This window comes from Gopherus flavomarginatus, chromosome 8, assembly GCF_025201925.1.
Source record: "Gopherus flavomarginatus isolate rGopFla2 chromosome 8, rGopFla2.mat.asm, whole genome shotgun sequence".
NCBI classification, from domain to species: Eukaryota; Metazoa; Chordata; order Testudines; family Testudinidae; genus Gopherus; species Gopherus flavomarginatus.
In genome coordinates, this window is record NC_066624.1 from 105,551,785 (window position 1) to 105,579,658 (window position 27,874).

The 27,874-nt window shown below is 44.2% G+C and overlaps 1 protein-coding gene across 5 annotated transcripts in view; it reads right to left on the reverse strand.

Annotated features, from left to right (window-relative positions):
- Nucleotides 1–4,702: 4,702 nt before the first annotated feature.
- MCF2L2 (MCF.2 cell line derived transforming sequence-like 2) overlaps nt 4,703–27,874 on the reverse strand; it is a 302,991-nt gene continuing 279,819 nt past the window's right edge. For 3 of the 5 annotated variants that reach the window (XM_050964264.1, XM_050964263.1, XM_050964265.1), the window contains exons 26-34: nt 27,183–27,292; nt 24,787–24,882; nt 20,518–20,607; nt 17,964–18,035; nt 15,996–16,082; nt 12,902–13,020; nt 11,013–11,125; nt 8,781–8,884; nt 4,703–7,792 (exon numbers count right to left, since the gene is read on the reverse strand). In XM_050964264.1, the coding sequence (XP_050820221.1) occupies nt 7,692–7,792; nt 8,781–8,884; nt 11,013–11,125; nt 12,902–13,020; nt 15,996–16,082; nt 17,964–18,035; nt 20,518–20,607; nt 24,787–24,882; nt 27,183–27,292 (892 nt within the window). In that variant the 3' untranslated portion in view covers nt 4,703–7,691. The remainder of the gene's footprint in view (nt 7,793–8,780; nt 8,885–11,012; nt 11,126–12,901; nt 13,021–15,995; nt 16,083–17,963; nt 18,036–20,517; nt 20,608–24,786; nt 24,883–27,182; nt 27,293–27,874) is intronic. The other 2 variants (XM_050964266.1, XM_050964267.1) reach the window with 2 other exon arrangements.

A 27,874-nucleotide genomic window follows, 5' to 3' on the forward strand; every position in this document is an offset into this window, starting at 1 on the left:
CAATGGCTTAGATGGGACTAGAACCCAGGAATCTTTGGCTTCTTCTAGTCCTTTGCTCTAAGCAGTTGACAACACTACCTCATTCATGGCACACGCTTTAATGAAGTGCTCATCATAAATTACACTGCACCAAGAAATGCTCCTGCCGAATTAGTAGCTGCAGGATTCAGGGCCTGGTTCGCCTCTGAGTTACGCTGGTGTAACTCCATGGCTACTTCTGATTTATACCAGCATAACTCCGATTCTCATACGGAGAATCAGGTCTTTCCTATACAATAGGAGAATTTAACCATCCACATTTGCATAAGATGATATGATGATTTCACTGTTGATGTACTTATAAACTGCTACTGCACTCTAGCAACATGAACTCCATCCTCAGTTCTGTTCAGGGCCTCTGGAATAATATCTGGACTGTGCCTTCCATATCAATCTTTGCCATGAAGGGCTTTAAAACTAAGCTAGTGTATTTCCAACGCCTACTGTATGGTTAACAAGAGAGCTGCTACTCTCTAGTGGACAATGGGCTGTATTTCAGAGAGCACAGGCACTGAAGGAGGTTAGCATTTCCTGGTTGGTTTGATTTTTAAACAGGCTGCTTTTGCTCTCTCTCCCTCATGCACCTTATTTTTACTTATTTGCATTCAGATTTATAAAAACAACCCACCATGTAGTCTCTGAGCACATGATCAAAAGTTTCAAACAAAGTAGCGTCCCAACACTTGCTGGCAAACACCAACCCGGGAAAACTCGCCACAAAATAAAGCTCAGTTTGTTTTTTACAGCTGACTCCCTCACCTCACGCTGCACCTCAGATAATCCTCTGAGGAGAGAGATGAGCTCTACCTCGACTCTGAGGCTCTGTGGAACCAAATGGAGGCAAGTCCTAGATCAGAGGGACCGTCACTGGGAAGTCTGTCTCCACACCTGCAACATCCAGATGTAGGGTCTGATGGCAGAGGTGCCTCAGCTGAGCTCAACTGTCAGGTTGGAGCACAGGGTGAAAGTCTCAGAGGTAGACAGGGCCCCAAAGTGCACAGGTTTTATCAGTCTATTAACACTGTGAATCCCACCCATGTGTAGATATGGAGCCAGGCCAATTTTTGGAGAACAAGGGTAAAAGTGCTCCATACACGGCTATCACTGAACTCGTCCTTCTTACCCAGAGCAGTGCAAAGGCTTCTGGGAAGCGGGGAATAGGGAGGGGAAGCCACAAAACAGTCGCCTAAACCTCACACCTGCAAGGAAAAGGACAAGGAGGAAAATGGCAGAACAGAGGGAGAAATAGAAGAGAAAAATAGCCAGAAAATAGAGTGTGAGGAATATGGTGTTGCCTGCGATAATTCATGACTCGCATATGTTGGTCTGGGTTTTGCTGTATGTATATTTTGAGTGAATTCAATAGTAGGATTGCCCAGGAGCACACCAGGAAGGGGGAAGGGAATCCAGATATATGCTGCACAGCAAACACTTGAGGGAGGATGCCAGAGCCAGTTGTTTTGCTGCTCTCGTGCGAGCCCCTGCTGGGATTGCCAGACAGGCTTCCTCAGGAAAGAGTCAGTACCTCTGAAGGGCAGAAATCAGAAGATTCAGGAAGGTGTAAAAGACACAAACTCCCTTAAGGCCAGATACATGGGTTTTTGAGACTAAGAACCCGCAGCCTGTTGTGTGGATTCTGAGGGAAGTTAAACCTACTTGGGTCCCCATCAGGAGGGCCATTAGACTCTTGGTAAGACAGACAAGGCGTTGTTTTAAAATCCTTTTGCTCTTATGTTTTACTTTGTTCCTACTGTTAAGATTAAACAATACCTTGGTCTTGGTCTGAGATGGCCATCTGATCACTTTATGCTCCACTGGCCAGCAACTCCCAAAGGGAAGAACCACGGGTACCTAACCCAGTCATACTGGCTGGGTAAGCAAGGAAGATAAACATGATATGGCAATCCTGGGCCCAGTCTAAAGAAATGAGAGAACTGCTTGATTCTACCACAGGACAGCAAAGCTCTGAGACCTGAGAAAGTTCACTCAGACAGACCAGAGGGGTCGCCATCTCTCAACTGGGACAGATAGTGACAGCTCTGCTTAGGGCACCTAGAAAGGGGGGACCCATCCAACCATCCAGCCCAAGGTGGGCTGCAGCACAGAGGTGAGTGCAGAGTTTCCCTCCCCACTGCTCGATCCTGTGGCTGGACCCCTTTAACGTCTAAGTTCTTTTCTGCCCTGAGATTCCCTTGTTTTGTGATGGGGTGTGAGTGAGTGAGTGGGAGATGGCTGACAAGGGAATCTCTTGGGTAATCAGTGTCTTCTTTTCTTTCAGTCACTGCAGCCTTCAGCCTTTTCAACCTTCTTCAGAGCAGAAGAGACCTTCTCTAATTAAAAGGGTAAACTGAGCAAGGTGGCCGGGGACAATTCCAACAAAGTTGGGGAGAGGCTAGCATCTCTTGCTAAAGGCAGATTGTTAACCGGGTGGATGTTCCTTGTAATCAAGGGAGGGATCAAATCTTTCAGGGACTCCCAGATCATTTCTTGCCATACGCCCACAAATAGTTCAGCAATAGCTACTGTTATGACTCACAAGCACAACAATAGGGGGTCAGTCAAGCTGACTCCTTTACTGGCCTGGGTACGCCCCAAAATGTCACATAATGGAGTTACACTAGCGTAAAACCGGTGTGAGATGAGAAATTTTTGGCTCATACAATCTTGGGGGAAAACATATTCCAGGTTTAGTTGGTTTAATAAATTCTGACAGTTCATGCATTTTACCTCCCTGTCCTTTTGCAGCATTCCCCATGCCGTTGGCTCAGGCTGTGCAGATAGCTTGCAAACACCCAATTAAAGTCCAGATGACACACTGCAAATACATTGCTTAGGGCCTGTTTATAAATGGGTCAGGGAACCCAGCTACAAACTGGGTTTGTTCCATGATCTGGTTACAGTCTTAGCTTACAGGAGTCTTAACCATACTGTTGAACTCTAAGTAAAGCCTTTGACTTCTCTAAGGGTTTAACATGATTCAGGGCACAATTAAGGGAGATCTGTAAAGGAAAAATGGTTTCATACGTGATGGCCATAACTCAGGCTAAACTCAACATAAGCATGAATTTTTCAGCTGTGTAGATGAGACCTTACTAAGCCCCCTCATTTAAAATGAATGGCAAGCTCATTTTTTCTCCTTACATTACGCAGAAATACCAACTACACGGAGGGTTTTGTACTACAGTATTTATACTTTTTATAAAGACCAAAGTGTGGTTTTACACAGTTCAGAATGGCCTATTTACAGAAATTCCAGATTCACACACTTGGTGGTGGTGGTTATAAATTCATACATTCTGTCCTGACCGGGGTGCGGGGGGAAGGGGAGACAGGCAATTTATCAAGAGAGTTCTGTGCTTTTTCCCTGTCTGATTATCTCTCATCAATCACAATATACAAATACATCATCATCAACATGGAAAATATGTAAGAATTACAAACTGTACCAATTCTCAGCTGGGCAGAAGAAATCTTAGTAGCAACTTTCCACTCCAGCTGCTGGTGGAAATACACAATTTGGTTGCTTTAAATACTTCCAATCATCTAACAGCACATCAGACCTGAAGCACTCTTTTTTTTTTTTTTTTTTTTTTAAAAGGAAGCTCCTGACCTTTCTGCCACCCAAGCCTGGTTGAAATCTCAAAGGCTGGCTATTAAAATGGCTAAGCAATCGGAACACCAACCACACAAATCTCGATTCACACGGGCAATGAAAGCCACCGTTAGAACATGGTTGGGCAACAAGCATTTACTATTGTGTGTCAAGATTGTGGGCCCACGTCTCTACTCCATAAAACTAGTGGAGGTTGAGGCCTGGTTATTTTTATAGCATAGACTGGGCCTGAGACCTTGAGAGGTGAAGCCAGTGCTTAATGTGTGTGAGGGCTTGCCAGGGCCGAGCCCCGGCACCTCGGGGCTTGGCACTTCATAGCCCCGGGACCTCTGGGCTTGCTGCATCAGTTATGAATATAAAAAAATGGCTTGAGCCCCACCACCTCTTGCATTACAAATGAAGCACTGGTTGAAACCTGTTAGCAACCACCATTTTTAAACATCCTGGCAGCTACCCCACCTTCTCCGTAAACGTGTTATGAGACTGATTTCGGGCTCATCTATTCAACAAATTGTCATCAGTTTAAACTTTGACTCCTCATAAAGCAAAAGCATTTGAACTTTATCATAAAACCCTAACAATACAGAACTCAGGCTAACGTTGGTACTACAATGTAAAACCCAGCCCTCTCAGGGTACCCAGCTACAACATGGCGATGGCCAAAATGGATAAAATATGGTCTGAGCTTGTACAGTGGATGGGATGGGACCATACAACTGCCTTGGGCTCTCCCATGTGGTAGCAAGGTTCACAGACATGGCTAAAACACTGCTCAAAGCTTGCTATGCAGCAAGAGCATCAAGCATCAAAGCTGTAGCTGTGACCAGCTGTGTTATAACCAGCCCCCAAACATGACTGAAACCTGAGTGCTGTATCCAATTCACACAGCCAGATGGTAGCAAATGATTTGTCCATTCTCTCCCTCTTTGGTACATTCATAGTATCAGCAAAAGCAGCAAAGAATCCTGTGGCACTATAAGGTGCCACAGGATTCTTTGCTGCTTTTACAGATCCAGACTAACACAGCTACCCTCTGATACTTGACATAGTATCAGCGTGACCTACAGACTTTGGTCAAACCAGGACAAACTTTGTTGAAACAAAAAAGTGTCAGAAACGTGCAGAAACTGTTGTTAAAAGAAAGGGGGGGAACTGTTTGTTGCCTTGGTGCACTGAAAGAAAAGAACCTGTTCCCCCACTAGCCCCAGGGCACCCAAGTAGGACCCAGGCCGGATGTTATGCTAGTGCTCCTTGAACGTAAAGGGGTATGTGGGGGGGGGGGGCGGGAGACACCTATCAAATCTGGTGATGCTTCACTGCCCAAGAGGGCACAGACTGGGTACAGGACCGGGGGTCCCCCACCTTAGGTGCACCTGTTGACACCCGGTTGTAGGTCTGAGTGAGGAGAGTGTGTAAGCTGACATCTTCTGCACTTGACAAAATGTCATCACCCCATTTTACAGATGGGGAAACAGAGGCACTGAGGGGGTAAATGACTTGGCCCAAGTTAACACTGCAAGAGGCAGAGGCAGGAACAGAACTCAAAGGATTCCTGATTTCCTGTCCTCTAAAAGATAGACCCCGCTGCCTCCCACTCCTGAGAGTCAGTTATTTTATCAACAACAACATTGATTCCTACCCTTTCATCTAGAGAGATTCCAAAGTGCAATTTTTGGCCTTTCCACAAGTCAACAATAACGGTACAAATAAATCTTAGGTTTGGCAATTTCGTATAAGCCCCCTCCACATGAACATGCAATAAAAACTCTCTCACCTCACTGTTTGGGGAAAGGTGAGGGTAAGAGAGAAGCACTGTTACCAGATAGTGCATACACTACTGACAATAACAAGGACGTCGCAGTGAAGTTATTCTGTGGGGAAGAAAATGACTTCGCTCAGAGAGGATTTCATTGCATTGGGGACTGGAGGAGGGACTCAGCTTTGCCCTCAAGTTGCTCATATGACTTCAGTGGACTTCAGCAGGAGTTGTGTGTGTGTTCCTCAGGGCAATATTGAGCCTGAATGTTATTTAGTGTAAATGAGATCTATCCCCAGGACAACATGGGCCAAATCTTTATCTCAGTGCAACAGCACGGACTTCAGTAAAGGAGGGAAGGCTCTGGCCCACTGAATTGTGTTTCCTCTCGACACAAATCAGCAAAACAGAAAGCAGCACAAATCAAAGGAGTGAGGTATTTGGAGGCTAGATGAGAAACTTGGCGTCCTAAGCCAGAATCCATTCTGTTTGGTACTGCAGTCAAAGTCATCATTAAACCAATAAGCTCTCTAGGACTCCAATTCAGCAAGGTATAATTAAGCACCTGCCTTCATTTTATCTTTGCTGGGACTATTCACATGCTTCAATGATTTGCTATATTATGGTAATTGCACCACCAAAATCCCCCAAACCTCCACGATACAAAGAAAAACACTTGTGTCCCTGCAATGAAACCATTGTTAAATCATTATATCATTGTATTATTTTGCCCATGGTAAATAATAATATAATATATGGAGATATACCTATCCCATAGAACTGGAAGGGACCCTGAAAGGTCATCAAGTCCAGCCCCCTGCCTTAACTAGCAGGACCAAGTACTGATTTTGCCCCAGATCCCTAAGTAGCCCCCTCAATGATTGAACTCACAATGCTGGGTTTAGCAGGCCAATGCTCAAACCACTGAGTTATCAATTCATAATGAGTACTTTGCTTTTGGTTTGGCCTTTTCTCCCTTTTGAGTGCTATGATAGCCGTTAACTTACATGGAGCATCACTAATCTTAGTACAAAAAGGGTCTTGTTTAGTCAAAATCAAATCACTGACTTTTGAGTCTCTAGTGTAATTTCTTCCAGGCCAGGCTTTTTCTGTTTTCATGTCCTAGGTCAATATTTACGGTTGCAAAAGTTAAGGTTCTAGCAGCTTTGTGGCATCTAAAACTCCCATTTTGCATCAAAATGCCTCCATGCAAATACCGTCAGACCTGCTCTGAAAGAGCTAATGGTAGGAATTTTACAGATCTACATTATATCCTTATGCTGCAGAGATTTGGTACAGTCTTTAATAAAATATCCTGGAAAGAAGCATTGAACAATAACCCTTTATCTACTCCTCAGTGCTTCTAAAGCCCACCTGCCCATTTGCAAATGCCTAAGTAGAGTCTGATACCATATGGGGATGAACCGTACTTACTCCAGAGTCCAGCACACACAGGAAGTGTACAGCATGCAGTCTACTCAAATGTAGAATGTTAAATGAAATTCAACGGAATTATCAGCACCAAATGTGGAGGGATGTGATCCAAAAACCACGGACTGGGGGAAAGAATCTGTTTATACTGCAAAAAAGACCTCAAAATGTTACAGTAGTTGCCTCATCTTGGTTCCTGCTTAACCCTGAATCGCCACCTCTTAGTCAAAAGTTGCCAGTCTGTCTCCTCCAAAGATCTTGTAAACAGAAGGCCATTCACTGAGAGGAAGCAGTCAAGCCATCGCTGTGCTAAGCTTCATTGATTCGGGACTTGTATTTCTCCCACCACTACCCTGCAGTTTCCTGTTCCTGATCAGTTAGAAATGACTGAACATATAATTTTCTGTCCAGTGGAATTAAGGGAGGCAGCGGAAGGCACAGCAGCAGAGCCAAATGAACAGAAAAACTCCAGGACATTCCCATGGTGGAGCAGTGATTGGTGACCATGTTCTTCTGAAGTAACCCAACGTCCAAGTGATGTCGCCACAAGGTGAGTGCATAGTAACTTTCCACTCTGCTGTCGACCTAATTTAGGCCACATCCTATCAAATGGTTCAATAAACAATGCAAGAAGCATTTTTTTCTGTTCAATGCTGAAGATGATTTTGATGCCGTTTGAATTTTTAATGCTCCTTCAGTTTTTCAGCTCATGCCGTGGACCTAGCAGCTTTCTGTCAATGAGGTTGGAATGAATTCTGAAGCTCAGAGCTTGTGGGAAAGGTGACTTGATCCAGCATCCACCAAAACAAATAAGGAAGAGGAAGGAGTCCTGAGGAAAACCTATCCTGCAGTTCAACTCCCAGCCCTCTGTTCTGCCGTTAAGCTTCTGGACAGCTCACTTTCTTTCATTTCAGTGTCTGCCAGGGTCGTGCTGCATGTATCATTGTACACGTCTGAAAAACAAACACACACGTTGTCACTACAGTGATATCTCAAGGACTTGTAAGCTACAATATGAAGGTTTGTTATTAATATCCCAGAGTACACAGCAGTAAAATAAAATTTAAAAAACCTAATCTCAACCTTCATGCTTCAAGGCATTAGCTGATCATCAGGTAGGGTCAGGAAGGAATTCCCTTTAACAACTGGCTAGGTACACCATGTGTTTTTGGTTTTCTTCTGGAGCATCAGTTATAAGTTAGTGCCAGCAGCAGGACAATGGTCTAGGTGGAACATTGATTCATTAGGATCCAGCTTTAACTACCCATGTGTTTCTCTGCAGCAAGAAAATCTTGTTAATTTTCAAAAGTGCTTTCCTAAATCTTAGCAAATTGAAAAACAACAACAACAACAAAACCATCATTAGCTCTCACTTTCAGATCTCAAGTAAATGGCTCATGACAGGTTCTGCTCTCAGTTACATCTTGCATTGGAAACAACATGTAACTGAGGGCAGAATTCAGCCTGATATTATAGAGATGGGCCCAAACTGTCATGTTCAACCTTTTGATTTTCAGAGGGTGCTCAGATGCAAATCTCCAAATCCAATCACTGCCCTATGGTTTGGGTGTTGGGTCACATCCAAAACTGGAAAAGGACTATTTCTAGTGCTGGTTTGACTGAAATCTCACCAGGGCAGCCCTTCTTGAAACACGTTAGCCCAGAGTGGTGGAAATATTGTGAGAGCACCTGCTCCGCAACAACAGCTTGTGAGATTTTGGTGTCATCAAATCCAAAGCGTAGCCCTGATCGTGGGTGTGAAGCTTGAACTCCAGCCGGGATTGAAATGCCACCTCTAGCCCTGCCCTAGTGAGACAGTTAGATTGAATACCTATTGTACTGTCACGTGTATGTTTGATCAGGTGCCAAAGTACCTTTTCATTAAACAAAAAGGAAAAATCGGGGAGCTCTTAAAACACCATTAGAAACTGTCTTTATTACCTGCATTGTTCTTCCTAAGGATACTGTTGCTATCGCCTTCTGCTGGCTGTAACACACTGGAAGGAGCCCAATCGCTTTTCTCAGAAGCCAGCTTCTTTACTAACCTGGAAATTCAGAGTGAACAGTCAGTGCATTTCCCCACCTCTCTTCCCACTGGCACAGCTCTTCATGAAAATGCACGTTACGGGGTAAGTCCTCAGCTACGGCCAGAGGGCAGCAGGGGCGGGAAGTGTAGATTGCTAGGGTGGCGATGTAAAGCTCACCTTAGCACTCCTCCAATTCTGGGGCAGCTGTGCACGGGGCCAGTGCTAAGTGACAGCAGCCTGAGGGTGTGACTGTGCTACAGAGTGTCTGAATCTGCTCACTGCAAAGCCCCAGCGTGTGGCACTGAAGCTCCAGATCTGGCCAATGGTTTTGAGATGGGGGGCAAATTCAGAGGCTCAGGAGGTGCCTAAAATGAGGTATCTGACAACTTTGTCATCCCCTTCAGTATCAACGTGACACTGACTAAGCCCCCCTCACACCTGACTTCCAACATTAAACTTACCCCCACCCCATCTCCTACATGTCACCTCTGAACGTGGCCCCCTGAGTCTGTCTGTAAGACAGCCTAAAGGAATGTAACTCTCACATTCCAGGACTAGTCAAAGAAGAGCGTGACAGGAAAGGGAACTACTAGGACAGTGCACGAAGTCAATTATAGGGAGCCACTCTAGAACTTACACCGTATCCCAGCTTCTGGGCATGCAAGTTACACCAGTTTAGAATTCCTGACAGTCATTCATCAGTAAACGGGTATGAGGAGGTCTAAGGGCGTCCAAGTCTCGGGAGCCTAGCGCTATTGCTACGCCGCGAGCTAGGGATGTGATTCCCAGCTTGTGTTGACATTCTCATGCTAAGCTCGGCACCTCGAGTACATGCCAACAGAGTTCAGGCGGGTTGGTACTCAGGGCAGTAGCCTGTGCAGCTGCAGTCACTGCCCATGCTGCTGGGGCTTCGTTGCTATTTTTAGTATCCTCGCTTGACGAGAACTAATGCGAGTACATCTGTGTGAGCTGGGAATCATGCCCATAGCTCATAGTGCAAATGCAGCCCAAGTAACAGCAAGGGAATCTAATTTACCCCACCTTGCACATCGCCTTTGACACAGCTCTATTCAAACTCTTGGGGGCAAAGTGCGCTCTCAGTTACTCTGGTGCAATGGAGCCAATGGAGTTGCAATCATGTAAGTGAGAGCAGGATGCAACCATTAGTATATTTTCCTCTGTTCCGATGGGTGCTCCTCACCCCTGCCAGCAGCCCAGCTATTTCCCATCCTTTCTGTTTTCATGTCTCTCTCCACCCAAGCCTCATGTCCAGCCACTACTGGCCAAAGAGGACTAGGTGGGACCAGCCAAGGTCACTGCACTTAAATCATACAGTACCACTGCGGAGTGATGGGAGGAGCCTCTCCTGTCACACTGCTGTGAATCAGAAAAGTTACTAGTAGATTACTTCATTAAACTGTGGGGGTATTCGTAGTGACTCCTTTGTTAAAGCTGGGTTGTGATCCATAGAATCCAGGGCCAGAGGGGACCATTACGATCATCCAGTCTGACCTGCAAACCCAGGCCAGAGAACTTCCCCAAAGTAGTTCCTAGAGCAGATCTTTTAAAAAAAACCATCCAACTCTGATTTAAAAATTGCTAGTGATGGAGAATCCACCAAAACCCTTAGTAAATTGTTCCAGGGATTAATTACCCTTTCACTCTGGAAGCAGGACTAAAATCCCTCTGTTTCATACTTCGGTGGTTGGATTTAGACTCCACATCTGACACAGCAACTTTTCAAATACATGTTAACCTCATACCACCCTCAATATACAGCTGATCCAGAGAGGGGCTGAGCCAGTGGACAGCAAAAGTTCTTGACTTCAACAGGAGCTGCAGGTGCTAGGCATACAATGGTCCCATTGGTATAAGTGTACAATGGTGCCAATGTATTTCCTTGGTGCAAATGGGTTATGTGCATGTATCACAGAGGGAATATATCCCTTGTACATAACAACCCATCGTTAGGCCATATTAGACTCTGCCACAGACCTTATAATGGGGGGTTCTCTCTGTTTTCTGCAGATTTTCTCCTCCTGTGGGTTTCGTTTCTGCAGATGTTTTCAGAACCTTCTAATTAGTTTTTTCACCTCCTACATGTGGTTACAGCTGTCCTAGCTGCTATTTTCTCTTTTGTACTTACCATTGTCCATTTTTTCCTTCCTGTACAAAATGCACTAAATCTCCATTCTCTAGAGTGAGAGACTCTGGGAAACAGGTTTCATAACTGCCTTCTACCCGTAAAAGATTGGACCCCTAGAACCAACGAAACAACACAGCATACAGTATGAAGAGAGGAAACAAAAGAGAGAGACTTTCTAGTTAACGTACTGAGCCAGACATTGCAGAGATTTATTCTTCTGGGACTGTTGTAGCTTTTTCATTCTTTTATTTTTGCTCAGTGCGTGAGGTTAGGGATATTTAGGTATCAGTGCAGGACTAACCGGCCTATCCAAATGCTGCAATTAATAAATCAGCCATCACTCTGACAGTGGGTTTCTGTTTGACTTTACTGAGTCCTCAGTTTGGGTGATCCAGATGTGTTTGAATTTACTTATTTTTAAAAGGAATGTCAGGTTCCCAGATGCTACAGAAAGAGGCACTGTGTAAGAGCCCAAATGAATGAATAAACTTGTACTGTAGTTAAGGGCTTCTTTCTCCATTCCTGGGTTTGCTTCTGCTCTCAGTGATGCTGGTGTAGATCAGGAGTAAGGCTCATTGATGTCAATGGACTAATACAAAACTGGTACAAGTAAGAATGGAATCAGCACCCCACACTGCTTTATTTATGGGGTTTATAGCAGGGACTGAGATAGTCCAAAGAATCATAGAAGATTAGGGTTGGAGGAGACCTCAGGAGGTTCTAGTCCAACCTCCTGCTCAAAGCAGGACCAATCCCAACTAAATCATCCCAGCCAGGGCTTTGTCAAGCTGGGCCTTAAAAATCTCTAAGGATGGAGATGCCACCACCTCCCTAAGTAACCCATTCCAATGCTTCACCACCCTCCTAGTGAAATAGTGTTTCCTAATACCCAATTTGGAGCTCCCCACTGCAAATTGAGGCCATTGCTTCTTGTTCTGTCATCTGCCACCATTGAGAACAGCCTAGTTCCCCATCCTCTTTGGAACCCCCTTTCAGGTAGTTGAAGGCTGCTATCAAATCCCCCCCTCACTCTTCTCTTCTGCAAACTAAATAAACCCAGTTCCCTCAGCCTCTCCTCATAAGTCATGTGCTCCAGGCCCCCTAGTCATTTTCGTTGCCCTCCGCTGGACTCTCTCTAATTTGTCCACATCCTATCTGTAGTGGGGGGCCCAAAACTGGATGCAATACTCCATATGTGGCCTCACCAGTGCCAACTATAGGATGAAACTGACAATATCTGAGCTTGGGTATAATATTAATGAGAACATATTGTTCCAATCATTGGGATGAATTTCTCACTTTGGAGAAAAGCAAAATAACTGTTGGTTTTAGAGCCTTCTAAGTTTTGGGAACCAAAAAAGGCATAGAGATGGGAGGAAGGGACAATGCTATTTCCCCCGTTTCTGTATCTAGTGTGTTTAAACATAATTTAAATCAGGGGGTTAAAAGTGGGGGAGGCTTTCTGTGATTCTGGCTGGCAAAACAACCTAGGGAAGAATTCAGTGCATCCCAAAGCAATGCCCGGGCATGTCAGTATGTTTACAGAGCTCTGGTGCTACCAGTACTGTGAAATACTATAAGTGCAAGCTGGATGGGCATTCTGGGCACTGCTAAATCATATACCTACATACAGCAGCCGAGTCTTAGATCTTAAGGTTCTTGAAAGCCTAAGATGGTCTCAAACCAACACCAAGAATGTGTGAACTACTCTGAACTTCAGGGAAACCTGCATCCTTTTCCAGTTCTGAACTTTTGCACACATCCAAGAACCAAACCAAACCCCCACAATTAAAACACCCCATAACATCGGAAATGCATGGATCCAAACTGCTGCAGTTTATGCCCATTCCAGGCTAGGCTTACAATCAGGCAGATGGGGAAATAATTACATTGTTAGGATTGGCCTCTTCCTCCATGTCAGAAGAGTTGGAGAGTTCATCCGTGCTGGATGGGATGGCTTCGAAATCCTCAAAGGTGTCTAGCGATGGCATCTGCCTGCTGGGCCAACCTTTACCAAGGAAATGAAACAACAGGATTTAACTACAGGGCATCCGCTCTTAGAGGACTCAAACATTTAAAGAGGCAGTTCATAGATTCCACCCACCACGCCCCCCACCATATTACATATGTATTTCACATTGCTAAATATCTTCAGTTGAAGAATCAGAGAACGTAGGGGACAAGGAGCAGAGGATTATGGCAAACAATGACTTTGTAAAGCCACTGTGGGTTTTTCAGGAGCCTTTCAGGTGGGCTGTGTCTGTTTCAGTTTTCAAGCTTCTAGCTCACCTCCCACTGTGTTTAATATTTGAGGCCAAAGGGCTTTGAATCACAGTCCACCCAACTCCAACCTTCAGCTGATCTTATGCCCAAACAGCTTCCAAAAACTAGCACAAGTTGTGAGGGAGGGAAAGGAGTCAGAACAACAAGGGGGCACAGGTCTTTTGACACAGCACTGAGACAAACAGAGCTAAGGTGTCAAGAAGAGATGGTCTGCTTTACATGCCTAATGTGAATACATTTTTTTGACTGATCAGGGTAGCGTATATCTGATATCAAGCAAAATCAAACGAATGGTTCCTCTTGCTTTTATACATGGCAGTAAATATACTGTAACATCATAAGAGAGAGAAATGTGTAATGGCTGTAAATATACTGTAATGTCATAAGCGAGAGAAATGTGTAACAGCCACACATCTGCAGCCACTTGGTATTTCCTTGCTGTCATGGTGCACATGGCCACTTGGAACCTCACAACCTTGGACTCAGATCTTCCTGTGCAGGCTACTAATAGTTCAGGTAAAGGAGACTCTCTATTAGCAGTACAGAGTCTGTGACACACAGCTGAGCCATTCTAATGCCTCCCAGGGCAACACTCACAAATGGCAAGATGCTGCACCAGGAAAGTGAGCACAAATGCTCCAGCACTCAGCGATATTTTTTTAAGTTCTCTCCTCGGTGACTTGCTTTCCATTGCAAACTGTGGTGCAAAGGGAGAGACGTTGCCATGGATTTATATATATGGAAGAAAGATGACCAGCGTTCAGGCTAACCTTCATGAGACTTACAGCAGGAACAAGTGAACAGATTCGCTGCCTCTCCCTCCACACCCTGCCTCAGCCTTTGCCCAAAACTTGAATCTGAACTGAATTACTTTCTTGAAACCGTTTCACCTTTCTCTCTGCTATTCTTCTGCAGGCACCCATGGGAGCAGAAGTGACCTCATCCTGCCAGATGGGATTCTCTTGGGGTCCCTCCAACAGTGCCACAACAAGAAATACCAGGGATCTAACGTTAGAGGCAGATTTCCAGCCCAGACACAACCATCTCATCCTAGTGCCCTCGGACACGTGACGGGGTGTCACGACGTCGTGTTATTTTATATCCCAAGAGGAATTCTGGCTCAGTCATCCAAAAACCACCCTCCCTCCCCCAGGAGGCTCTTGGGATGTATATGTTGGAGTGGCAAATCTGCCACTCTGGGACAGGGTGTAATGTGCCCCCTGCTTGGCCGACTTTGAGGGTGGGTGCGGAGGAGTGGGTGGGGCCATTGCCACCCCCTTTCAGACAGGTGTGGAGTATGAGTTTATTAAGAAGAAGCAGGGACACTACTGTTCACAAGGGCACTGGGCAACCTCTGAACAGGTGCATGCTGGGGGGGGAGAGGTGGAAGAACCCACGTAGGGGCCCAGCAGATATTTCCTTCATGTTAATAGATCCAAGAGTGCAGGTAGCTTAGATGCAGGTTCAAACTTTTTACAGCTTGTGGGTCATTGCTGCTACTGAACACAAATTAGTCCCATGGCAAAGACATGACGCAAAGGCAGATGCTCTCACAATATACTTATGCACAACCCAGCCATGTATGCACACTCTATAGCAAAAGTTGGTTTAAAACAATCAAACCCAGAACCAGGGTTTCTTTATTTATATGTTACTGAAAAAAATCCCCTGCCCCACAAATAGGTGGCAAATGGGGGGAGGAAGGAAAGGCGAAAGAACAGAAAGGTAAAGGAATGGGAGGGAACACCAGAGTGATATCTTGATTTCCATCTGGTAGAGATTAATCAAAGATTGCTAAAAAGTTAGACCAAATCTTTTCACATTTGTCTGAAGTCACTCTTCTTCTAAATGTTACTGGCTCTTTAGCTGGTAGGTCAGCCAAGGCGCTGTGCCAAGCTTCTAACCTGTTCTTCCATCATTCGAAGCAACAGACGCTGTTTGGCCAGAAGCACTGCTCTGGAGAACCAAGCGTAGAGAGATGCTTTAAAATGGGGAGTGGTCTGACGTAGAACAATTCAGGAAGGTACATCAGAGGCCTTGTTGACATGGGAAAGTTTTACCAGTTATTCCGATAGAGTTACACCAATATAACCCCCTGGGTGGACACTCTTCTTCCAATATGAGAGTGGGGTTTTGGTTTAGCTTAAACCGCTTCCTGAGCTAAATAAACTAAACCATTGATTTAAATTCACACATTAGATTACAGCCACACAAAAAAAAACGTTCCTAGGCAGACAGAGCTTTGGTGATCTCATGCCATTGTCATTCACAGCCAAGAGTCAAGATGTTCACTGTAATACTTCCCAACAATAAAGATTCCTACAATAACTCCATTGCCTTGTCCATCCTTTTCTCTGCTAATTAACATTGCAATGACAGGATTTCAGTACATGTTCAGTAGGTTTTCATATGCTGCAGAGATACTATAAAATAACTCAGGCCAGATTCTGATCTTACCAGAGTTAAATAAAATAGTTATTCTGAATCCACTAAATAAAATCAGCATCCGGTCCATTATTTCTACATTCTGCAGTGACCTGGGCTTATGGTTATGTTTCTTTCCAAGGAAATAATGTTTCCTTTAAAAAAGAATGGGGAGAGGAACTAATGAGGACTTACCTTAAGGTAAAGACTGTTTAACATAGTCATAAGTATCCTCAGATTTGCATGAAGCACTGTGAACATTTTAATTCTGTTTACCTGTCTGTGAAGCAGATCTGGGAACTGGTCTTGTGATGGAACCGGCATTACATTTAGTCTGGGCTAAGATGGTGTTCTCAAAAGCATCTGTGACAGGAAGTAGAATTTTGTAACTTACTGAGATTCTTCTTAAAAGTGAAAAACTGAACATGGACCCCCTACCAAATGTATTCCTCTACTGCCCCCCAAAAAAGCAAGTTTTATCTCTTGAACGCAAACACTGCTGCAATCACATCGGCATTCCACCAAAACACAGATGCAATGTGAGATGTGCAGAGAGCAAACAGAACAAACCAAAGAGAAATGTGGATGTCATTTATTGTCTGAAAAATAATTGTCAGGTGAATGGGGCAGTATTCCATTCCTCCAAAGTTTCCTTATTTTCCCCTTAACATACTATCCTTGAAGCATCTGCAATACTTCTGTAGCTCCTAGAGTTTGTTTTGGGTGGTTTTTAATGACCATCCAAATGGCAACTGTTATAAAATGGACTCATAAAAACCATCAATTGTTCCTCCCAACCAGAAATGAATGACATAATTCCTAATCAATGCAGTTTGGTTGGGGAGGGTTAGGGTTTTTCACAGCAAAATCAATCCCTTAATGTTACTAATTGCATCTCACTTGGAGCTCTGGAAGCAGCAGCATCCACTAGCAAAGATGTGACAATGGTCATTGTTTCCTGTTCAGAGGGACTCAGTGTGCCGGGGTATGCTACCCAGTAGGGGATCAGGATGATCCTGCGCTCGGGAGCTGGAGTCCCCAGGGAGAAGAAAACTGAACAAACCCTTTTTCATCTGTGCCCTGAACCACAGCTCCCTGACTATACCCAGGACTGTTTCCTCCATCCTCTGAAGTCCAACTTCCTCTGCTGGGGTTGACAAGGCAGCTGGCCCCAAACATCGGATTGGTTCTATCACTGACCAGCCACTCACCCCTTGCCTACGCAGATTTCTGCAGAGCAGCACAGATGAAGGAAGCGGTCTGCAGTTCACCTCTCCCTGGATAGCTCTGGCTCATGAGTCTTCCCCGTCCCCTGACTCTATGCCCTAACTCTTGTCACAGCCAGCCATTAACCATTAAAAAGGGACACGGCGCCATGTGAGCATGTGCTGTTCCAAGTAATGGTGGTGAATGTCTCCCTGAATTGTGAACGGTTTAGCATCCTTTGTTCAATTCAGATCTCTCTCTCCCCAGTGGAAGAATATGCTGTGGGTAATAGCCTTAAACTCTGTGTGAAAGAAATGAAATACTGCACCTTTAATGGACAAAAATGCCTGAGTCTAGCCTCCTCTCTATGCAGCATACACATACCACCTGCTACCATTACAAGTGTGACGTCTGGGGAGAGTGGAAAGAGACAGGAATGGCCACACTAGAATTTACAGGTCAAATGCAGCATAGGGATTATCTAATGCTGCCAGTGCCCCTCTCCTCTTTAATGTGACGGTGCAGCTCAGTGAGACTTTATATTAAAACTAAGGCAGAATGTCACTGACCCCACTTAATGCCAATTAAGTGCCATTCCCTTGATATGGTGTCAGCAGGGTTCCCATCTGGGCAGACCTACAGTTAATTTCTCCTACTTTGGGTCGATGAGATGAAGAAGGACCCAAATGGGATCCAGATTCTGCTTTGGAATAACTCTCTGTCCCCACCAAGTCAGAGGGCTCTAACCCTTATACAGAAAGAAAGCAGCCACAAAATCCAGATTTGGCCCTGGGTCCAGATTCTGGAACTTCACCACCTTCCCAAAGGGAGTTTGGACCGGGGGCTTTGATTCAGGCCCCATCCCTAAACGAGACTCTTTAAACAGAGCTCAAGTAATGAAGTGAGAAGCATAAACTGAGACTCCAAACTCATAAATCCTTGTGGATTTTAATGTAATCTACCACCAGTGATGAAGAGAGATGGATAGTGTCAATGAACTATGGAGAAGAATTCCATGCATGATGCCAATACTTGTACCTTCAAACCCCAGGGGAGTTGGATCACTCTTTATTTCATGTCTCTTGACTTTAACTGCAGAACTCAGAGGACCTGTGTGAAGTTTGCAGATGCACAAGATTATAAATATAGTTAGAGGCACAACTTGTTTTCCCATTATCTGTTTGCAAGAACCATGATCTGGAATTGCTGGAACTGACCAGTGTAAAGAGCTTAGGATAATGCATTTACTTAACAAAATCCAAAAAACCAAAGTAACCCACTAAGCAATTCTGTAAAAGAAGAAAAACATTTTTGTGATATGCACCAAGAAACAACTCCCCTCTTGCAGCTTTGATCATTTACAGTTTAAGTACAATCGAGAAAAAGTAACTGGCTCCAACTTAATGGACTTTCGTCTCCTGTTTGTTTGGTGGCACAAGGCCATTCAAATGTCTCAGGGAAGACACAGCTTTGAGCCTCTGCCTTGGATCACCCACGAAAGCTCATGCTCCAAAACATCTGTTAGTCTATAAGGTGCCACAGGATTCTTTGCTGCCTTAGATCAGTGAATGTATCAGAGGTATACTCTTGAATCAGAAAGGATGCCATTGTATTCTGGGTTGCAGGGTGCCCCTTGCAAGTTGATTTACTGATAGTCATCCTGTGCCCTGCTTCACGTCCCCAAGGTGAGGTGATATGATGGGGTTAGTCTGTTAGCAGGGAGGATAAGGGAACAATGGCAAATAGTGGCCCTTGAATGAGCAAATGAGAATCTCAACTGGCTCTGTAATTGGGTAAGGGCGAGGCAAAGTTTATGCTTTGGGCGTGTCACTCAAAATCTTTCCTTAAAGTAACTGACAGCAATAAAATATGTAATTGAAAATCATTGACTCTGCCTTGCATCTCTTAAAATCATTAGGAATCAGGTTCCATTTCTCACCTTCTGGCCAAGAAACCTGCCCACCAATCTTGTTTTGATTAGAATCTCCATTATGATTTTTGGATTGAAAACTCTAACAATGCAACTGATATTTCATTATCATTTATACATGTTTTCTTCAATAAGCCAATCCACAAAACAACACCGGGGATATGACGTCCCCTCTCTGCTCTTCCGTGCAGCTATGTTTTCCCTTTTCCTCTCTTACCCAGTCATACCATACATCGCACCAGCCTATCCACAGCTACAACAGCAATCAGGATTCTCGCTCCGCAGCCACAGTCCGAATGAGGATAAGAGATGAAAAGCTCTTTCTCCATGCCATGCCCATTACATCCAGAGCATAACACGGGTTTCAGGAGCTCATCATCTCTTTGCTCAGACAATGGCTTAGCTCATATTCTCCAATGCAACTCGAAGGCAACTGTGCTAAGAATAAGGGCCTTGATCCCATTTAGAGTTAAGCAAGTAAATTGTAGCAAAGAATTTTACTAAATGAATTTAGCTACTTTTTCTGTTTGCGAATTGCCCACAAACAGCTTACGCCAGGGATGGCCAACCCGTGGCAGCGGAGCCACATGCGGTTCTTCAGAAGTTTATGTGCAGCTCCTTGTATAGGCACCAACTCTGGGGCTGGAGCTACAGGCGCCAACTTTCCAATGTGCCGGGAGGTGCTCACTGCTCACCCCCTGGTTCTGCCAGAGGCCCTGCACCCACTCCACCCCTTCCCACCCCCTCCCCTGAGCCTGCCGTGCCCTCGCTCCTCCCAGAGCCTCCTCACGCCACGAAAGAGCTGATTGGGAGACGTGGGGAGGGAGGGGGAGACACTGATCGGTGGGGCTGCCAGTGGGCAGGAGGCTCTGGGTGCAGGGGTGGGAGCTGATGGGGGGGGGCTGCTGACATATTACTGTGGCTCTTTGGCAATGTACATTAGTAAAACCTGGCTCCTTCTCAGGCTCAGGTTGGCCACCCTGGCTTACGGTTTTCTCCAGTTTCTTCGTTAGCTCTGAATACTTTCTGCAAATAGCTCTTGGCCTATAAATTGTTCTGGAGTGATTTGTTGTGAGGACTGGGTGACCTGAATGCACCCACACATCTCATGGTGACAAGCTTCAGTTTCCTCACTGTTGGGTGAACACGACTCTTACAGTCACATTTCTTGTGCAAACCCTTGCATTTGTGAGCTCAAAACTGACTACTTCCATTTGGATTGTCTATTATCCACGTCTGCTGTTTCTATGAACATTCCTGCCAGGGAATGGTGTCTGATAGACTATTCACAAGAAGAAAACGCAAAATGGGTGCAAACTCAGGCAAAGCAAATTCAATTTCTGTGAATAGTGGTGGGACTCGTTTAAGGTATGTTCATCCAGATTGACTATGAAGTCGACAACAAAACTCCCATTGATTTCATGTGATTTCATTGGTCTCATATGTATGCATATATTTCAGATACATAGGCCTAGCTGGGACTATCTCTCTCTGCAGATGACATATTCTGGCTCTGATCATTCTTCCTCTGCAGCCCTCTGCATATATCAGACTTGAGCCTGATGTACAGACTTATTCTTTAAACATAAGTGTTTGGCAGTAGATGTCTCACAATCAGCAGGAAGGGGAAACAGGCTCGCTTAGCAGGCAGCACAACCGTACCTTTGGTCAGAGCGGATGTGGTGACTGTGGTGCTGATGGAGGAGGCAAGGGAAAAGCGACGGGTAACGTCTCTCTCTTTAGATTCTGGATCTGGGAGAACAGAGAGATGCAGTGCAAGGCAGGGTTAGAGGTTAGTAAGGAAGAGAGGTTATACAGGTCCAAAGCAAAGCAGCAGTTGAAAAAGAGGAAGAAGGTCAGTTGCCAAGCAATGTACAATCTAGTAAGTGACATGCATAGAAAAATATATTTTTTAAACATTTCTATTACACCACCCTTCCTATTGCAGAGGGGAACCAGTACCAATTAATCCCTTAGCACCAAACTAGGGTAAGTACAATTGCAAACCACACAGAGATGAACAGGACAGTTAAAATGGCACCGTTTAATAGATGAGTTATGTGGATTTTTAAAAGAAAAATATTGGAACAGTTCTGTGATGACTGATTTACCAGTGGCTGAAAAACACTGACAAATAAACACTTCTGAGCTAGGTAGGGTTACCAAATGTCCCGATTTTACAGGGACAGTTCACATTTTGGGGTCTTTTTCTTATATAGGCTCCTATTACCCCCCACCCTCTGTCCCGATTTTTCACAGTTGCTGTCTGGTCACCCTAGAGCTAGGGCTCAGGTTTGTTAAGGTATTTAGGGATTCATTGATACTCAGCGGATGTAACTCAGCAGGACTCCACTGGAGACAAAGAAGTTTCACTGATTTACATCAGCTCAGGATCTGGAACCCTGAATCTTTTCTTTCAAGGAGCCAAATTCAGTTCTGGAGAGAGGACACAACTTATACAGATTTTGATGGGAGCTGCACTCACCTACCTCCAGATGACTTTGTCTTAAAGTATTTTATTAAATGATAAAATAGACCTGTGGACTAATTAGCTTCCAGCTTCAGAAGGCAGGTGGCATTTCTAAACTTATTGAAAACCCGCAAACACTTGTGCTGCGAACAAGTAGGCCGGGGAGTAACTCCGACGACACTGACTTCAATGGGACCACACTTGTGAGAAAATGTGCTCACTTCTATGTGTTTCTGGATTGGGTCCTTGGGCCTCGATCCTCCAGACACTCAAGCACACAAGTGACTTGACTCAGTGAAGTAGTTGCATCGATATCAATGGGCCACAACCCATATGTGCATAAAACCTCGATTCAGCAAAACATTTAAGGCATGTGATTTACTTTAATGGCACATGGCCTCAGTGGGACTTAGCATTTGAACAGGGCTAAAATGTTCTGTTGGAACTTTTTCCCCATGAGAGATTTTGTGAAAAAAATTCTATTTTCATCCAAAACCTGAAAATGTGTTATTTTCAGATTTTTGTCAAAACCCTCAAAACACTCAAAGAAAAATTTAAATGAAAACAAAACTGTTTTATTTGCACTGAAATTTCCCATAGATTCTAAGGCCAGAATCACGGCCTAAGTGTTCGCAGGATTGCAATTGTATTTCAGAGACCTTTTTGTTCCAGGATTCAGCAACTGAGAAAATCGGTGCCCCGGATCTGAGGAGGAAAAGGGAAGGAGTCCCTGGCTTTTCTGTTGCTATCCTACTTGTAGCTATCCTAGGACTAGTAAAACACTGGGGTTCAGTACACTTTATGGTGGTTTCTGACTTACAATGTTATAAATATCTCAGTGTGCTATACAGAAAGACAGTATTGTAGAGATTTAGTAGTGACCTCAGAAAAAATCTTTCACTTTCCTTTCCTTTCTTTTCTTTGTATTTCCCCATTTCAGTGTGTTCAGACACTCAAGGGGTTTTTTACGCCCTCATTTCTATTTGACAAACATCACTTCTCACTGGGTCTTTCCCCGGGACAGAAATTGGTGTGACTGGTTTAACAACCGCAGCTTCTGTAGCACCTTTTCATGCCAAAACATCTTATGAGGGACACTAGCACAATGGAGGACCCCATAGCTGCCCAGTAAATAGCTTAATGCAGCCTTAACTACTGTGGTGTTGCTACTGATGCCTCCGTAATATGCTTGGAAATTTGATGCTTCAGAGATTATTATATGAATTTACTTGTAAAAGCACAAACACACTGTTCTGCATCAGGTGTATACACATTTCTACACTCACTTATAATCCCGAAAAAACACAACAGGCAAATTCTGCTGTCAGTTGCAACACATAACTATAATTGAATTACTCCAGATTTATGTTGCTGTAACTGAGAACAGAATTTGGCCCAGTATTTAGTATGGCCAGATGCAATTAAAATTCCACTTTCTATTCATGCTCTTAATTCTTTAGTGTTTCCTTTTTTCAGGATACTGATGGTGACTTTTTTTCTCATCCAGACACCAGCATCCCTGCAGATACATGCTGGATGACTTTAAAAGATCAGGGAGATTACGGACTTCAGGGCAGTTTTGAGGGTGGCAGGAAAGCAGAACTGGGACCTAGAGAGATCAATACCAAGATACCTACTTGCGTTTAAATAGGACTTTTCCTTCCACGAGCTATGCAACCTGGTGAGAGTTGTTCAGCAAAGGTGTCCGCACAGTAGCCACAATGCTTGTACTGTCCAGGTCAAATCCATTGAGCAACACGGACTACCCCAATATAGTCCTGTCACTGTTATTGATCAAACCCCATCTTCTAATGTGTACTGTATCTTGATGAACCATTCTTTATAGTACTAGCAACAACCTATCATTACACAGGGACATGACAGCATTCTGCAGGACATCCTTACATATATACATATTGCAGTTACCATCATGGGTTTTGTCCACGCCAAGAGAGGATCAAATCTAGCTCCCCTGAGCTCACAGAACAGAACAACAAACTGAAATCAATAAACACATGCATGATGTAGCATGTTTTAGATGTGTGAAAAGAATCATAAGTCAGAACCAGATCCTGCAAGTCAACGATTTGAGGGTGCTTAGCATTTAAAGGGAGTGGACCGTAAATCAACAATATTTTGAGTAAAGCCCATGCTCCATAAGGAGAGTACTGTAAGCACTACAATATTCTCCTTTGCCTGGAAAGAGAAGACAGATCCCACAAGGACTGAGATGATTGCAGACAGAGGAGGGAAAAAGGCCCAAAACAAAACCCAGGGTTCAAACAGCCCCAAACTGAATTTGCAGTCCGAACCTGAATCTGATTTTGACTTTTGCAAATGTTTCTGTAATTGACCAAACCAAGTCTGAAAACTGCCATCCTCTGGAGTCAAAATTCAGAACTGGATTTTGCAGCTTAGACCCTCTCTCTTTAGTGCTGCCTGATCTTAGCCTAAAGGACTTTGGGGCTGCTTTGGTTATTGGTGTGTTCTCCTCTGTTATGCCCCTTTTTAAATGTAATGCTTCCACTTTGCCTCATTCTATTTCTTGACATTTTCCTCTCCTGATGCATCCACTCTCCATTATCCTACACCAACCTTTGGCCTCATGGTGCACTTGGAAAGAAAATGTCACTTATCAGAACAGGAGAAAAGCAAAAAACGTCATACAGTCAGAGGTTCTGTGGCCTGCAATATGAAGGACATCAGATTAGATGATCATGATGATCCCTTAAAGTCTATGAGTCATTTCAGAAAACTGCTTGCAAATTTTATTGCCCGTTTTCACTGTCCAAATTACTTCCTCTTCCTCATGCTGGCATAATGGCCTCAGAAGCGTGCAGCACGTTCCTTCCAGGGATCTTAAATGCTTTCCAAACATTCATGAGTCAAGACTCACAACGCTCCATTTCACAGATGAAGAAATGGAGGCACAGAGAGGTGAAGGAATAATTTCCAGATCTCCTGCATACCAGTCCCCTGACCTAACAACTAGACCATGCTTTCTTAACCGCTGATCACAGTTTCTTACTGATCCCACAAATGAAAATTTAACACCTTACACCAGAAAGAGGAACATTGCAGGGTGGCTGGGTGTTTCCCGCACCCAATCATGAAACGGTGGGAAAAGTTATTGTCAGGTGTGTGTGTTTGTTTTGTGGTTTAATAGAATCTTTCACAATTAGGTTTCCTATGAGAGGCTTGAAAACAAAAATGAACGTTTCACGCCAAGTCAGTTACGCTTTCCATCACCACACTAAAGACACAAACGTTGTCGATACTGCCACAGGAGCAATTTTGTAAAAAAAGGATTTGACCAGAGGAGCATGTGCGTGCGTTTGGATGGGATGCAGCAGCTCTTTAGGAGGTTGTGATGGATGGCACCATGGAATGGAGAGAACATCATGGGATTGTACGCAGGAGACAGATGGCTGGAGACTAAATGCTGCATGGGGTGATTTTACCTTTAGGTGGAGCTCTGCGGTTGGAAAGACCTTGTAATGTGAATCGCTTTCTAGCAAGAGCTGAGCACTCAAGGTTAAGGCTGGTGGAAGCATCAGCTAGGAGAGAGAGGCAGAGGGAAAAGAAATAAGGCAGGAAGGTTCACCCTTTCACCTTATTGGAAAGGAAAGGGTAGAGCTGGATGGAAACCAACAAAAAAAAATCCTTTAGATTAAGTTCAAGCTTGCGCAACAGCTGAAAGGGTGACATGAAGCCAGGTAAATCAAACTAGCTGGGCCAAGCTGATCACTGGTATAAATCAACTGAGTTGCACCAGTGATGATTTTGGCTCGCTGAGTTTCCATGGAGAGTAAAAACAAAGAACTGGGGAGGAATGTGGCTATTTGAAAAGGAAAATAAATACAGTTGAGCAGCAAGCTAATTAAACACATAACGTGGTGCCTTGTGCCGCGAAAAATGTCACTGTGATTTTAACAGGCAGCAGCTCCCGGCTCCAGAGGGAAATAAGAGATGAAGCATTATTGTGCAGGAAAAATATTGACCATGAGTATTTGTAGCCTCAACTCACTAGGCCACTGCTGTGGTATTTCACTTGGAAGTCTAAATCTGTTACTCAGATGGTTGGTGTGATTTAAGTCTTACCTGCTAGCATCTTTCCAACAGCTTCCATGCAATTCAGCTAACATACAGTGATGCACTGTATCACTTGATTAGCTGGGATATCTTCTATGCATTCACATGCCAATAAAACTGACAAATCAATCTCCTAACTGAATAACCAGTCAAGCTCCCTGATAATTACATTTTCTGGGAGAAGTCACAATCACCCATACTTATATTAATAAAAGAAATGGACCTGAACCCAGGCCCCAGATCCGAACACAACTGCCAAACTTTGCATCTGTCTTCTATCTCTATAATGGACATGTCACACAGGAAAGTCTATGGCAGAACAAGGGCTATAAACCAGGTCTCCTCACTCCAGGCCCTGTGTTTTGACCACTGACCATACATGCCCTCTGCCCTGCACCGTCACTATTTCACTGCCAACTGATTATCACCAAGGAGACATAAATGGAGACCCGAAGTATCAGGGAAACACAGAGAGACAATGCATCCAGGTAATATCCAGACTGACAAGTGACAGACACACTGTGATTGCAAAGAAAAGCACATCCCATCACTTCCTGGTTTGCAGACAAGCTGCTATACAAAGGAAATGATGCATAATTTTGTGTGTGTGTGTGTGTGTGTGTGTGTGTACACCAGCATTTTGCAAAGAATGTAAAAGGAATAGGCTCTAAAGATGCCAAGAACAGGGAAAATAAGGTTTATGTACATTCCAACATTTTAAAACAAGGGACATTTGTTCATGGCATTTGGTCACTAAGGAGTCACAAGGAAAACTGTAAGACGTGTGTGTATGTGGGGGGATGGTTCACCCTAATTTTGAAGTGTTTATTCACATGGGAAAAAGGAGAAAGAAATTGAATACTTAACTTCAAGTCGTATCTCTGCACGGATGGGTGTACTAGGGCATTTTGACCACAAGTTTCCATTGTTTCCCAATGTTCTATGTTGCTTAGAAATGCCATCTTGGGTTGTGCCACCTTGAGTGGCCTCGAGACCTTCACTTTGTTCTGCAGCCATAGTGAGTTGCAACAGGCCAGGTTCCCATACTGAATGCAGCCTCTTGGCCAGCTGATATTGGCACTTCTGGCTGCTGAAGTCATTGGGCTACTCTGTGTGTGTGTGCGGGGGGGGGCGGTTTGAAATGGGACGACTAGAGTTTTCTAATTTGCAAATACCACAACTGCACATGCAAATCAGGTAACTGCCTGCAGAAACTACCATATTTAGCTATTTGCATGCACAAGTAGATGATGTGCGGCTACAACTGCATGAACAAATTAAATGCCAATTGCACATGTAATAGCACATATGCCTGATTTAAAAATATGGTCTATGCATAACACCTAGGCTTGAAAGGGTTAGATTTTTATCAGTAAACGTTGGTAAATGTTGACCAACAAAAAAAAATTTCCATTGATAATAATCAAGATTTACAGTTAGGTAAAGTCAGAAAAACGCAGCTTGATAACTTATTATAGACTGTCATTAAAAAATTATGGTCTGAACCCTGTTAGCCGATAGCCCCCAGCTAAATAATCAGCCAGTTCTCTTCTGAAGTTTACTTTAGCTTACGCTGGGATTTTAAAAAATAACTATGACCATAATTGACTACGTTCCGACTGTAAGTTCTGTAAAACTTTGTTTTCAGTGTTAAGCTTGATTCATCCCAACAGTGTCCCTTTGAAGAATCCAGAGCTGGATATGCAGAGAGATAAATATCAGCGCCATGGTGGGGTAACATTCCGCACTGCCGCAGAACTCCTACCTCTCCTTTGTCTAGTGCTGGGACTGGAGTTTCTGCTCCTGTCGTTAGATGTTTCCCAGTTTGTTGGCTCAGATTTATTTTCATACGCAGTTGATGACTTCCTGCTATATCTTTGGACAAAAGAAACAAAACCATCATTAGGTTATCACACAGTGACTGAAGGTGCACTCTTATGTGAATGTCATCCTCAGCGGGCTACCATGGTGTTGTAGCTATGGCATAACCAATCATTCCAGCCCCCCGTTCCCCACACACATAACTTGAGCACCGACTCCAGCCTTTCATATTACATCCTGTGGGCGGGAAACAGTAATCAGAGATGGAGTGCGACTGGAACCTCAGATCAGAACCAGTTCAAATTCAGGGGAGAGGGGGTTGGTTTGGATAGAAATCCCTAGCTCCAAACCCACCCGCATGCTTTTGGTGAGTCAGATCCCAAACTAGAAGGGACCCATTTCTGGCTCAGATATGGCCAGAATCATTCTTTGGCACAAAATGGTGGAAATCTCAGGAAAGCAGCCAATCTTGTGAGATTTCCACCATTCTGGGCCAAAATTTCATCAAAAGCAGCTCAGGAGATTCTGGTGCCACTGACTGCAAGGTCAGGCTCTGATTTGGCCTATGAAGCCAAACCCCGAATACCAGACCAAACCTAATCCAGGTCTGGATCCGAATCACCCCTAGTCAGGGAA